At 34.3% G+C, this 13939-nt stretch overlaps 2 protein-coding genes across 2 annotated transcripts in view; both read left to right on the top strand.

The window, feature by feature from the left end:
• LOC111047318 (cytochrome P450 4C1) overlaps nucleotides 1-13939 on the top strand; it is an 85314-nt gene that overhangs the window by 35592 nt on the left and 35783 nt on the right.
• LOC111055306 lies at nucleotides 288-2596 on the top strand. Its single transcript, XM_039439593.1, has 2 exons — nucleotides 288-738; nucleotides 1210-2596. Exons 1-2 carry the CDS (start codon nucleotides 560-562, stop codon nucleotides 2318-2320), a joined length of 1290 nt encoding a protein of 429 aa, XP_039295527.1. The 5' UTR covers nucleotides 288-559; the 3' UTR covers nucleotides 2321-2596.

Below are 13939 nucleotides of genomic sequence, written 5' to 3'. Positions count from 1 at the left end.
AGTTTCGATCCATCTATCAGGCTAAACGAAATTTAAAAATCTGGTGTGGCGCACTCACACAACTTTCCTTGCCGTTACGAAAATTGATCACCTGACGCTAGTGTTCCCGCTCATCTCAAGTCTACTATTCAAAGATCTGAGCCAGCTGGTGACAGGACAATAACGCTGGATACACACGAAATGAATCGCTTCATGCAAAAAGGGCTTCAGTCATAAAAATGGCCAAATTGAGTTAAGAGCAGAATTATGTCTTTAGATGGTGGTTTCATCGTTCTATGCAAAAGGAATTCAGTCTGACTGCTCTAACGTTGTCAAATCAGTTACCTACGTATAATATTCTATGCAGAAAGGGCTTCAGTCCCGGACTGAAGCCCTTTATGCACAGAGTGACGAAAATTTTTCCGATCAGCTGACTGAATCGTATATTGTGATTCAGCTGCTCTGCATTACTTATTCATTCGCGGTTTTTGCGTTGAGGTTAGAAGCTGTTGTTTTGAGTACCGTTCAAGTAATTATTGATTTATATTATTATTATTGAAGAAATTATTTTTAATTCATTATGGTTAGTAGTAGCGACGAAGACAATGACAATGAATCCAACATTGTTTTTGGAAAGAGGAAAAGGCACGAAGAAACGTATAGAAGAAACGTGAACAAACTGGCTAGGAACAGCGGTGCTGAGTATAAGAACTACAAAGGAAAAACTGTACATGCAAAACAATCAGGACCTCCATGCAAGTAAGAAAAATTAAAATTAACTTAATTGAATAAGATATAGTCATTTTTACAATCTTGGATTTCTTGATCCATCAAAGACTCCAATGTCAACAAAAACTTTTCACACTCATATTAACACAATAAACTGTCTGTGATGAAATATGTCATGCAGACATTGAATAATAATTTTCTCATTCAATGGTGTGTTCAATAGAAGTTTATCTTACCGGTAGTGAATTTCTGCTTTGTTAAATAATTTATTATTAAAAGGTACATCCTTTGTTAAACTTGTTCCTGAGCTTAATATCACCATTCTACCTGGTCTACCCATACCTTGTACTTACTGGTACTCTACCATTACTATTCTTTCTAGCCTAATGTACATGATTATCAGTATTTAAAATTTACTAAATTTTAGTATTGTATAAATCCAGCTTTACCTACCTAGCCTACCTACCTTATCTAATTTGAAACATTTTATTTTTGTTTCAGTTGCAAGAGACACAAGTGCTTTGATGGAATACAGGAGTTGGACAGAATCGACATACTACAACGTATTTTGAACCTACCTTCTAAAAATGAGCAAGATTTATTCATTCAAAGCTTGATTGAAATTCATGATGTGAAGCAACGACGTCCACGGAAGGATGATAGTGCACGTACTGTTGATAAGATGTATACCTACTTTGTTATGGTTGGTAACCAAAGGACTCCGGTATGTTACAAAGCTTTTTTATCATTACTATCAATTAGTGATAAGCGAGTGAAAAGACTGAGATCACTGGCCAAAGAAGGAAAAAATCCATTAGACAAAAGGGGAAAGGCACCTAGTGTTAACAGAATGAGTATTGAAAACCAAGAAAAAATTAGAAGCCATATTCAGAGTTTTCCAACTAAGCTTAGTCATTATGCTGGTAGGGCCACAGAGTATTTGGATGCAAGACTCAGTATTAAAACTATGTACGATCTATTGGTTGCCAAACACCCAGGAATTTGTAGTCCAGCATATTTTTATGAGTTTTTTCACGAAAACTTTAACCTTAGGTTTGGAAGACCCCAGATTGACACCTGTTCCACATGTGAAGAGCTTAGCATTAAGCTTAAGAACCCACACTTGAATGATGCAGCTAAGAGAGTTGCAACTGCAGAATTAATGGTACATAAAAGACGAGCAAAGAAGTTTTACAACAAAATCCAAGAAGAAGCCATGAACCCTAAAAATGAATCACATGTACTTTCCATATGCATGGATTTCATGCAAAATCTCAGCATTCCTCAAATTCCTGTCCAGCAAACTTTTTACCTGCGACAGATTACAGTAAATGTTTTTTCAATCCACAACATAAAACAAAGGACAGCAAAAGTTTATGTTTATCATGAGGGTGAGGCCAATAAGACCCCTAATGAGGTTTGCTCGTTTCTCTATGAATATCTGAAAGAGGTACCATCAGAAGTAACAGAGTTAAGACTTTTTGCAGACAACTGTGGGGGTCAAAATAAAAATCACACATTGACCAGATTTTTGTTGATGCTCACAGATACAGGTCGTTTTGAAAAAGTCACCATGTTCTTTCCAGTAAGGGGCCTCGTTTTTGCCCTGTGATAGGGATTTTGCCACAATTAAACGGCATGTTAAAAAGTATGACAGAATTTACACTGTTGGTGAAATTCGAAATCTTATTGAAAGTAGCAGCACTAAGCTTGGTAACAATCCAAAATTTGTAGTAAAGGAAGTTGAAAGTTGATATTCTGAACTTCAAAGCCTTGTGGCCTACCTATTATAAAAAAAGTTGCATCTCACAAGAAACAAACAAAAAAAGCGTTCCAAAAGCAAATAAAATTCATTTTGAGATAAGCAGCTACAGACAAATGACTTTCAACAAAATAGCAAGGGTATAATATATGCCTCGAAAATGATTGATAGTATTGTGAGTCACTCGTTTAAGATGTGTAAGGATGCGAATGCGAAGCCAACTTTGCCACCAGCTGCAGCTTATCAAAGTAATATTCCAATCAAAACAGCAAAGCTGAACGACGTCAGGCATCTCCTACCATATATTCCCCAAGAACATCTTGAGTTCTACAAAAGCATCATGGACTGGCCTACAGTAGAAGGAATCGATCCAGAATACAAGATGATTGAATTTAATTTGAAAAAATTAAAAACTTTAAAGTTTTTTATTTACTTTTTTCCACATGAGCTGATCATTAAAACTTACTGTTAAAAAATTCTCAACTGTATTGTTTTTAGTCAAAAATCCTTTTTTGTTCATAATATACTGCTTTCCAGTGGCAAAATATGTTGAATTTTGCAATATATAGTCACTTGAGTGTGAAAAAAAGTGTTATAAAGGTGAATTTACATGCAACAAGAGCTTTGCATAGGGTTATGTGCAAAAAGGGCTTCAGTCAACCAACAAAAAAAATTTTTTACTCAATAATTATAAAAAATTATTGAATTTCTTTATAAAAATTCAATATTGAAAATATCTCCCTTCAAATAAAATAAATATGTGTTTTCAATTCTCTGTGTTTTTGAGTGAGACAGTTTTTCTTGTTTTTCTCAAAACCATGATCACTTGACTGAAGCCCTTTTTGCATGAAGCGATTCAAATCTGCTATCTCTTCATAGTGAATGATTTAATAGAATCAACAGTTTGCAATTGAATAATCACATTTTCTCAAATTTAAAGCTTATTCTCAATTTTAGGTGGAAATGTTACTGAACTTTAATTGAAGAGATTCTCATGCTCAATCTTTTCCACTCGAATTTTCGTTTAATTTATATCCGAGACCTGATAATTGGAAATCTAAACTCAAACTTTGCATAGATGGGGCGGAGCTCCTGAAATTTTTACAGATATGGGACTTGTGGCAGTTGATAGAGCTTATCAATGACTATTTTAGGTATGAATTTGATCAATATCGTCAAAGCTGTTTTCGAGAAAATTGTGAAAAACCCTGTTTTTGGCAATATTTTCGCCATTTCAGCCGTCATCTTGAATAGTATTTGATCGAAATTGTTCGTGTCGGATCCTTATATTGTAAGGACCTTTAGTTCAAAATTTCAAGTATTTTCGTTAATTGAGAGATGAGATATCGTGTACCTACACAGAACACATACACTCATACACACACTTTCATACCTGAAATAGTCATTGATAAGCTCTATCAACTGCCACAAGTCCCACATCTGTAAAAATTTCAGGAGCTCCGTCCCATTTATGCAAAGTTTGAATTTGGATTCTCAATTATCAGGCTCCAGATACAATTTTAACAAAGAAATTAAGTGGAAAAGATTGAGAATGAAAATCTCTACAAGAATAATGTCGAGAACATTTTAACCTAAAATTGAAAATAAGCTCGAAATTTGAGAAAATGTGATTATTCAATATTGCAAACTGTTGGCAACTGTTGATTCTATCAAATGATTCACTATGAAGAGATAGCACACTTCGTGTGTCTCCAGCGTTATTGTCCTGTCACCAGCTGGCTAAGATCTTGGAATAGTAGCCTTGAGATGCGCGTGAACACTATCGTCAGGAGATCAATTATCATAACGGCAAGGAAAGTTGTGTGAGTGCGCCACACCTGATTTTGTAACTGGCTCAAGGCATTAGTGAAAATCACTTGTTTGCCAGTCTAGCCTAATTTAATCCAATACAATCTATATTTACAAAAGCGAAATGGCACTCACTCACTGACTGACTGACTCACTCACTCACTCACTCGCAGAACTAAAAATCTACCGGACCAAATACGTTCAAATTTGGTAGGTATGTTCAGTTGGCCCTTTAGAGGTACTAAGAACGGATTTGGAGAAATTTCAAAAGATATGCCCAAAATCTGCGTTTTTCCAGTGTTTTTCAGCGTTTTCCCAGCTTTATCTAGAACAAATGAACAGAATATTTTCAAATTTAGTACAGAAGCTCAGCTAGGGTGTAGAAATGTTATGTTAGAAGGAATTTGCAAAAACGTCAAAGATACGCCCAAAATTAGCGTTTTTCCTGCGTTTTTTGCTCTTTCTCAGCTTTATCGAGAGCAAATGAACAGAAATTGTTCAAATTTAGTAGAGAAGCTCAGCTAGTCTAGGGTGTTATAATGTTGTGTTAGAAGGAATTTGAAATAACGCCAAAGATATGCTCAAAATCTGCGTTTTCTCAGCTTTATCGAGAACAAATAAACAGAAAATGTTCGAATTTACTACAGAAGCTCAGCTGGGGTGTCATAATGTTGTGTTAGAAGGAATTTTAAATAACGCCAAAGATACGCCCAAAATTAGCATTTTTTGCGTTTTATCAGTTCTTCCATCAAGTAATAGACAGAAAATGTTCAAATTGCACCAAATAATTGAAATTAATCCGTGATTGAATCGAGCAAGGAAGTACTTTGACTTTCTGATGGAATGAATCATGCTCAAATGAAAAATGCAGGCGAGCGAAGCGAGCCCGCTTATCTCATTTTTGGATGATTCAGTCGGGGTACAGGGGGCGGAGCCCCCTTGCTAGAAGGATATGGCGAGCGAAGCGAGCCTGATGGCTAGTCAGGTTTAAATCTGATCCTATCTTATGTAGGTGTATATTTATGTAGATGCATAACAATATGATTATTATCTATAGTTATTATATTACAAACTGCTTTTTCATATCATATACAGTTCAATAATTATTTTCTTAGTCTATATTATGTAAATTCATCTATAATTTTGCAGTATTGTAAGCTATTGTATATAAGTGTATAAGCCAGTATATATTGTAATCTACATAAATAAAGTACTCAATCAATCAATCGTATTTTATCTTAACTAGTCTAATCCAATTTTCGTTTTAGATACAACCGGAAACCATTCCGTGTGTGGATTTTCTTCGAGTTTTCCGTGGTGGTGATGTCTCCAGACGACGTGGAGACTGTGTTGGGTGACACCAAACTCTTCCAGAAAAGCATCCAATACGACAACTTCCGGTCACTCATGGGCGGAGGCATTTTCACATCCCGGAACCTCGGTCAATGGCGTCATAACCGCAAACTTATGACACCTGCTTTCCACTTCACCATACTCAAAGGTTTCCTAGATGTGTTTTTCCAGGAGGCTATTGTGTTGGCTGATAAGGTATTTAATCTAATTTTATCAAAATTCCATTCTTAAGGTGCGTACAGAGAACATGAGCAATTCACTTTTAATCAGCTGATGCCAAGCTTTTTATATCTGTATCTTACCATTTCTGTAAAAATACAGTTATAGTCAGCTGATTGAAAGTAAATTGCTCATGTTCGTGGCTCGTATATCTGTACACACCTCTATACACACAGATGATGATGCTCAAATAAGTCCAAGATTTGTGCGTTTAAGTGATTGGAGGATGACATAATCAATTTCAATTTGATTCAATCTGATTTTATCAAAATATCATCCTTCTACACATGGATTATGATGCTCAATTAAGCACAAGACTTAAGAATTAAGTGTTTTATCAAAATACTATTCTTCTACACATCATATATAACTAGTTGTTCTGTGAACAATAGACCTCACGCAGTATTTTCATCCACAAGTACCTGATTGGAACTATAGACCTTATGGAAATACAGCAATAGACTGGCTTCTCCAAACATCTGTGTAATCACTTGTCAGCACTTATGATGAATAATTCTATAGTATGATTTTTACTCTAATATTGGCGTATGAAGATGCTTCTTTTTCCTTTTATATTATCCTTGAAATGCGAAATTTCCAAAAACCTTGTATATACGTTGACGCGCAATTAAAAAAGGAACATACCTGTCAAATTTCATGAAAATCTATTACCGCGTTTCGCCATAAATGCGCAAGATATAAACATATAAACATATAAACAGTCAAACATTAAGAGAAATGCCAAACCGTCGACTTCAATCTTAGACCTTAGACTTAAGACTTGAGAGTTGTGCATTAAATTGATTGGGAAGTTATTTTGAATCGTCTGTCTCTGGTAGATAGAGGTGGCTTAAAGCAGTCAGCAATCTAGTGAAAGAGCCAAGATGGCGCTTACCCAATAAGTACAATAGCTCTTAAGAGCTATCTGATGACAATATAACATTGCTCTTGAGAGCAATGTTATAATTCGGAAAAAGGGCTGAAACAGGCACTTCGTTCTAGCGTGTTTCGGACGCTATTTTCCAACCGATAATCATGAAAATGGTACCAAATTGTTCAGAAAGATTTGGATATCTGGCGCCGTACTGGTGCCATATGAAATTGTATCAGAGATGACATGTTTATCAGAGATTGACAATGGTGTAAAAACCGAAACCGGTCTTTCCAAGTATCAATAAATCTGTGGTTTTTGACAATTTCTTAGTCTTTTTCATTCAATATGGATAATCACCACAATATCAACTTCTCAACTACACAAAAATTAAATAAGAAACCTGGCAGAAATTACTCCTTTACTACTGATAATTTGTTGGTTATGGTATTTATTTTCAGTCACCTATGTTTGGAGCTCCTGTAGGATTAGCTAGAGCTGCTTACAGACTTGTGCACCATGGACACGCGCATTTAACTTTTCATCAGCTGATGCTACGTTTATTATATCTTAATAAGCCTTAAATTTGTGATGTCGGCCGAACTTTCAATTTGGAAGGCTAAAGAAAACGTCTCCAATTGGCTGAGAGAAAACGTCCAAGCGAAGAGCGTGTCTTGTCTCAGCCAATCAAAGCATACAGAATACCTGTGTAACCTTCTTTTGAGCTAACTATCATAGCCCAATCAAATAGTACATCGGACCAAACAAAAATTAAGGTAATTGATTTTATTTTTTTAATCGGTCCATTTGCGTACTAGTAAGAGTAATCTATGGTTTCCCACCAAAATTTCTGAAGTCATAACTTTTGGCAGCCTGAAAACCACGAGAATTTCGTACTTTTTTCAGTTTTTTCACGATATCTCCAAAACTAACTGTTCAACCAATATTTTTGTTCCATACTTTTTTGAAGATCATTGAATTTTCTACAATTTTCATACCCTGAATGTTAATGTTTTCCTATCTCCAATAGGAACCGAGTTATAGGTCGTCGAAAATTGGTAATTTTTTTTCAACTTTTCGAAAAATCGCTAAATCTATGTTTTTTCCTTTTTACTTGTTATAAAGTCGTATGTGGTATTTTTTGATTTAATTAGGGTATTACAAAGATGTCAATACAATCACTCATGATAGAATTGGAACAAAAAAGGAATATTTCAGGGTAGTGATTCAAATTTATAAGACTCATGATCTGGCGCTAACTTTTTTGGATGAATTCAGACTGAATGCTGATTGCTAAAACACATTGCCATTTTTGGGAATAAAAAATGCACGTTATACAGTGTTATAGTGTGAAAATTATCAAGTACTTACTAGAGTAGATTTCATAAAAATAGCCCAGTTGAGGATGAAACAGCAGAGTGCCATCCCAACACCACCCCCCCCCTCAACACCACACCAAGCGATGTTAACAATTCATCAGGTTAAAATATGAAAGTACTTTTATTCATAATCAGCTGATTTGGTAACGTTGCATCAACTCTCAATGGACTAACCAATTTTCGACGACCTATTTAATAACTCGGTTCCTATTGGAGATAGGAAAACATTCAGGGTATGAAAATTGTAGAGAATTTAATGATCTTCAGAAAAGTATAGAACAAAAATATTGATTGAACAGTTGGTTTTGGAGATATCGTGAAAAAACTGAAAAAAGTACGAAATTCTCGTGGTTTTCAAGCTGCCAAAAGTTATGCCTTCAGAAATTTTGGTGGGAAACCATAGATTACTCTTACTAGTACCCAAATGGACCGATTAAAACAATAAAATCAATTACCTTAATTTTTGTTTGGTCGGGGCTCATTATGATGACTATTTGACTGGGCTATCAATCATGATAGGATGATGGGAAACTTTCCTTTGATTTTGTCACAGATAGAACGAGATCACAACGGGAAATCAGTGAATTGTCTGCCTCTCGTTGGACTCTGTACTCTGGACACAATATGTCGTACAGCCATGGGGGTGTCGGTCAATGCACAAAATGGCGGAGGGGGTGACTTTGTGCGTGACCTTGAAACTGTGCTACAGGTGAGTGTATAAAACAATAAACAATTAAAATTCTTGTTTCTTTACACAAAAAATCGACATGATACAGTAATGAAACCGTCAATGTCTAATACAAATGAAACTCGCATCATTCCATTAGGAGATCCAAAATTGATATTTTGAATGAGGAAGGAATTTGATTGGAAATATTAAAATAATTATGAATTTAAATTCATTTTTGTTTTTAATCAGTTTTTTAATGTCAAAATTCGAAATTGTTCGTCCGACACGAACAATTTCGATCAAATGCAATTCAAGATGGCGGCTAAAATGGCGAAAGTGTTGTCAAAAAGTTTTTTGCAATTTTCTCGAAAACGGCTTCAACGATTTTGATCAAATTCATACCTGAAATAGTTATCGATAAGCTCTATCAACTGCCACAAGTCCCATATCTGTAAAAATTTCAGGAGCTCCGCCCCATCAATGCAGATAGATTCCCAATTATCAGGCTTCAGATACAATTGAAACAAAAAAAATCAAGTGGAGTAGATTGAGCATGAGAATCTCTTCAATTAAAGTTCAGTAACATTTCCACCTAAAATTGAAAAATAAGCTTTAAATTCGAGAAAATTTGATTATTCAATTGCAAATTATTGTTGATTCTATTAAATCATTCACTATGAAGAGATAGCAGACCTCATGTGTGTCTCCAACGTTATTGCCCTGCCACCAGCTGGCTCAAATATTTGAATAGTAGACTTGAGATGCGCGGGAACACTAGCGTCAGGTGATCAATTTTCATAACGGCAAGGAAAGTTGTGTGAGTGCGCCACACCAGATTTTTATTATTATTATTAAGTCAAAGAAATTATTTTCACTAACTTCTTCACAATTCATTATTTAATTTTACTCTCAGGATTTCAGTACAGTACTAATTTCAGTATCCTCCACCACGGGAACCCTACCTTCAATGATCATAGATGATTCAATCACAAAAGTCATCGAAAGTATAAATGAATAGAGTATATAGTATACTGCTCAGATCATTGTTGTATTAAATTTGTCTTCTGCAATTTCAGATCTGGCAAAACCGTATGGCAAAAGTCTGGTTGAGTATTCCGTTTATTTTCGCGCTGACTTCAATGAAAACCGTTCACGATAGAGCAGCCAAAGGGTTTTGGAGTTCACGGAAAAGGTGATACAGAAAAAGCGGCTTCGATTCAAGGCGGAGAAACGTGATATGTTGGATGAGAAATCAGATGATGTATCAGGTAATTGAATGAATGAATGAATTTTATTTGCCAAAAACAAAATACAAAAAGCTTTACAAAAAATTAATATAAGTATAAATGCTACTGCATTTAAAACAAGATACATAAATTTATTTAATTAGATATAATAACAAAATGATATCCTTTATATTATAATAATAGTTATGAAATGAAGATTTAATTTATTTTCACATTCATAATTATTGTAATAATATTATAATCATCACTTTATTCAATTAAAAATACTATGTCTCAGCTACATTACATTTAACCGTGATTAAATTCGATCGTAAAACGATCTGGCAACTTTGAGGAGCTGGAAAATGTTGTCGAATGATAGACAAAGATAGCAACATCAATGTTAATCAAATACTGCCATCTGCCACTGTTGCTATCCTTGTCTATCATTCGACAAAGCTGATAACGCTATCCTTCTCTACCCCTCGCAATGTTGCTAGTTCGTTTTAACAATGTAGAAATAATGTAATCAACAGAGTATCTCATCTTAATAATGGGAATTCATTATTTAATCACTGAAAAAGATATTTTCCTAATGAATATAATAGACTATGATTGATTATTAAAACAAGAAATAACAGTGGATATCACATCAGATATACCGGTATCAGATGTATTTATTTATTTATTTATTAGAACAGTCACAAACACGATATTTGGAAAGAGAAACAGGCAATTGCCCAAAACTTCTTCAATTCCTTGATTTTGGCACATAAATAGTCCAAAGTGAGGTTAAGTTTAAAATTTCTGTTTTCACCAAAGATTAACACTCAGAGAATACGTATTCGAGATATGACTGATGAATTTTGAATTTCGAAGGGTTGATAAGAGCCGATGTCAGACGTCAGTATCAGCTATTCTCTATAGGAGTCAATGACAAGGCAGAGATTTATAGTGAGGTCCACATTATAATGGCAGTGTACGATTGCTGTCCTTTTCTATCATACAACAAAACAGATAGCACTATCTCTCTCTCGCTTTGCAATGTTGTCTATTTGCCAGAATATTTTATATTTACTTTTGACAGTGACTGTACAAAACTAAACAAAAAATTCTCAGCCGCCATTTTTTATCTTCATTCTATCAAAATACTTTAGTACACAAGTCGTATAATTGATTTAAAATGTATTTTTGAAACGATGAAATAATTTTTAAACATTACCGTATGAGAAACACAAATTAAAATATTGGAAATGACATTTTAAAAGTTGATAACTAAGATCCTAGACTTCATCTACGCTTCAGTTAGCCTACCCGTATAGGTAAGACCTACTCGTACCGGTATAAATAATATTGAAAAGTTATTTCAGAATTAATCCATTGAAATTACTTATTTTGAATAGGATTTCTATGTTTCTATTATTTTAAAAATAAATTGATATAGAATACTTACAAAATAACTCAATTTCTGTTGTTTTGAAATTCAGATCGTTGTAGCACAGCTTTTTAAATTAGCCGCCATTTCAGGTTTGTATAAAAATAAAAATCGGATCTCAGTTATGAAAGCAAATTTTTAATAAAATTATTAAAAAATATATTTTCTTGATCAATTTGACATTAGATTGATTATTTTATCGAGGAAATGATAATTATTGGATTAAATTTAATGGGATGAATTGAGTAACAGCTGTATACAGTCAGTGGCAAAATGGAGAGACTTGACAACGTTTTTCTCCTACCTCTCTTCACTGCCATTATAACGTGGACCTCGCTATATAGGATTAGGATCATTAGCGTAGTATTAGATTACTATTGAATGTTTGAAACAAACAGCTTATTATATTATTATCATTGTATAAGGTTTCAGTAAATCATGCCGGCTTATTGAGGTTGTATCTAATTTCAACCAGAGAGGATTTCCACTATAGAGAGATCCAATGTTACCATTAGTTGAATGGGTAGCAACTGTATAAGGAATGCTGACTGTATACAGTGAATCTCGTTATAGTGTAAATCCTTTTCATAATTGTGTGCCCTGTATCACGTAGCTTCAGCTTTCAATTATTGGGCTGATTTATATCTGATCATCTTTAGTAAGGTCCACATTATTACAGTGTTTGATTGGCAATGGTATTGCTATCCTTGTCTATCATTCAACAAAGCGGATAGCGCTATCTCTTTCTTGCTTTGCTCTGTTCCAAAACGTCTTTCAACAATGTAGAGTTGATAATAAATCAACAAAATATTTCATCTTGATCATGTAAATTCATTATGAAATTATTGAAAAATATGATGTTTTGCTTGATAAAATATGATTGATTATTTTAAATGAAAATGAACAGTAATGTTATATCAATAAACCTGTATCAGCTACCGTCTATAGAAGGCATTGACAAGACTGAGGATCGGCAATGTTGATCTTCTATCTTTCTCCACTGTAATTATAACGTGGACCTCGCTATTGATTCATACTCCCCAATTATTCAATTGAATCTTCATCAATTATTTTATCATATTACATATTATCAATTTGTCTATCTTTTTTCTATCTTTCTCCACTGTAATTATAACGTGGACCTCACTATATATATTCAGACCCCTCAATTATTCAATTGAATCCTCATCAATTATTTTATTATATTATCATGAATTATTTGGAACATAATATTTTCAGCTTCCACTTTCAGTGACAAACAACCTCACATCTCTTTCCCGTATCGTTGGATATTATTCAGTGCAAAACGCTTTTCCTATAATATGTTTCATAGAATGATTGTTTTATATTGCACAGTCATTTTTCTGGAGTTTTTATTCCACTTAGGCCCGGTTGCACAATATCCGTTTAAATTTTAACCGTGTTTAACTTCACGAGAAGCAATCGGAGAAGGCATTTTTGATAAAAAAAATTTTCTCTGATTGGTTCTCGTGGAATTAATCACGATTAAAATTTAACCGGCTGTTGTGCAACCGGCATCTATCCTCACATACTTGACAAAAGAATAATATCCATCTTCTTTTTTCTAGCCGCGTTTTTCCTTCTTATTTTTCCATGTATTCTTCTTTCTACTTCTCTAAATCCTTGTTCCCAACTATTCTATCTTGTTCTACTTCACCCCTTAATATTTTGTCTCTAAGGGTTTCAAAGGATGGAGAAGGATCCTATTAAGTAAGCTTATGAACATTGTAAGGTGAACGCCATACGGAACTGAGATAATTATTTTATTGATTGACATGAGATATTCTAAATGGTTCAATCAAACTTATTCCTCCTCATTCTCTCGTTATGTTTCTTCCTCTTCTCCACCTCCTCCTCCTCCTCCTCGTCATCCTTCAACTCGTCCTCCTTCCCCTTTTCTCCTTCTCCTTCTCCTCCTACAACTCTCCCTCTGCTTCTCTCCTCCTCCTCCACCTACAACTCTTCCTTCTGCTTCTCCTCCTCCTCCTCCTAGTCCTCAATACAATTCTCTGAAATATTCTGAGATATTTCTGAAATTTTATATCTGAATATGATATTTTTCAGATAACAAGCATTGCAAAATGGCGTTCCTGGACTTGATGCTTGAGAGTGGTATGTCGGATACACAACTACGAGACGAAACTATGACCATCATAATCGGGGGACAGGAAACCACTTCTACAGAACTCAGCTTTGCCCTGCTCATGCTCGCTCTACATCCAAATATACAGGAAAAGGTGAGACAATTCGTTGAATGAGAGTAGTCAATATTGTGAAAATTTTCCATGATTATCCAAGAAAAAAAACAGTTTAAAGCTGCGTTTACACAAAAGATATTAACAAAATGTCAATAACTTAATCCTCATAGATTCCATTGGATTGAACAGAACTTGACAAACACATAATATGTGTTATATGTATAATATTATGTTTATCATGTGTATGATAACTTATGTTCAATCTAATGGAATCTATAAAGATTAAGT

The sequence above is a fragment of the Nilaparvata lugens genome, chromosome 13 (genome assembly GCF_014356525.2).
Source record: "Nilaparvata lugens isolate BPH chromosome 13, ASM1435652v1, whole genome shotgun sequence".
Lineage (NCBI taxonomy): Eukaryota > Metazoa > Arthropoda > Insecta > Hemiptera > Delphacidae > Nilaparvata > Nilaparvata lugens.
The sequence above is the reverse complement of the archived record's forward strand: the minus strand, read 5'-3'. Positions and strand labels throughout refer to the sequence as shown.

What these genes read in the sequence shown, in the direction of transcription:
- LOC111055306 (XM_039439593.1), top strand. Translation starts at nt 560, where the DNA reads ATGGTTAGTAGTAGCGACGAAGACAATGACAATGAATCCAACATTGTT. An exon ending in CAATCAGGACCTCCATGCAA is followed by an intron (nt 739 to 1,209) that starts GTAAGAAAAATT and finishes TTTTTGTTTCAG; the next exon opens with TTGCAAGAGACACAAGTGCT.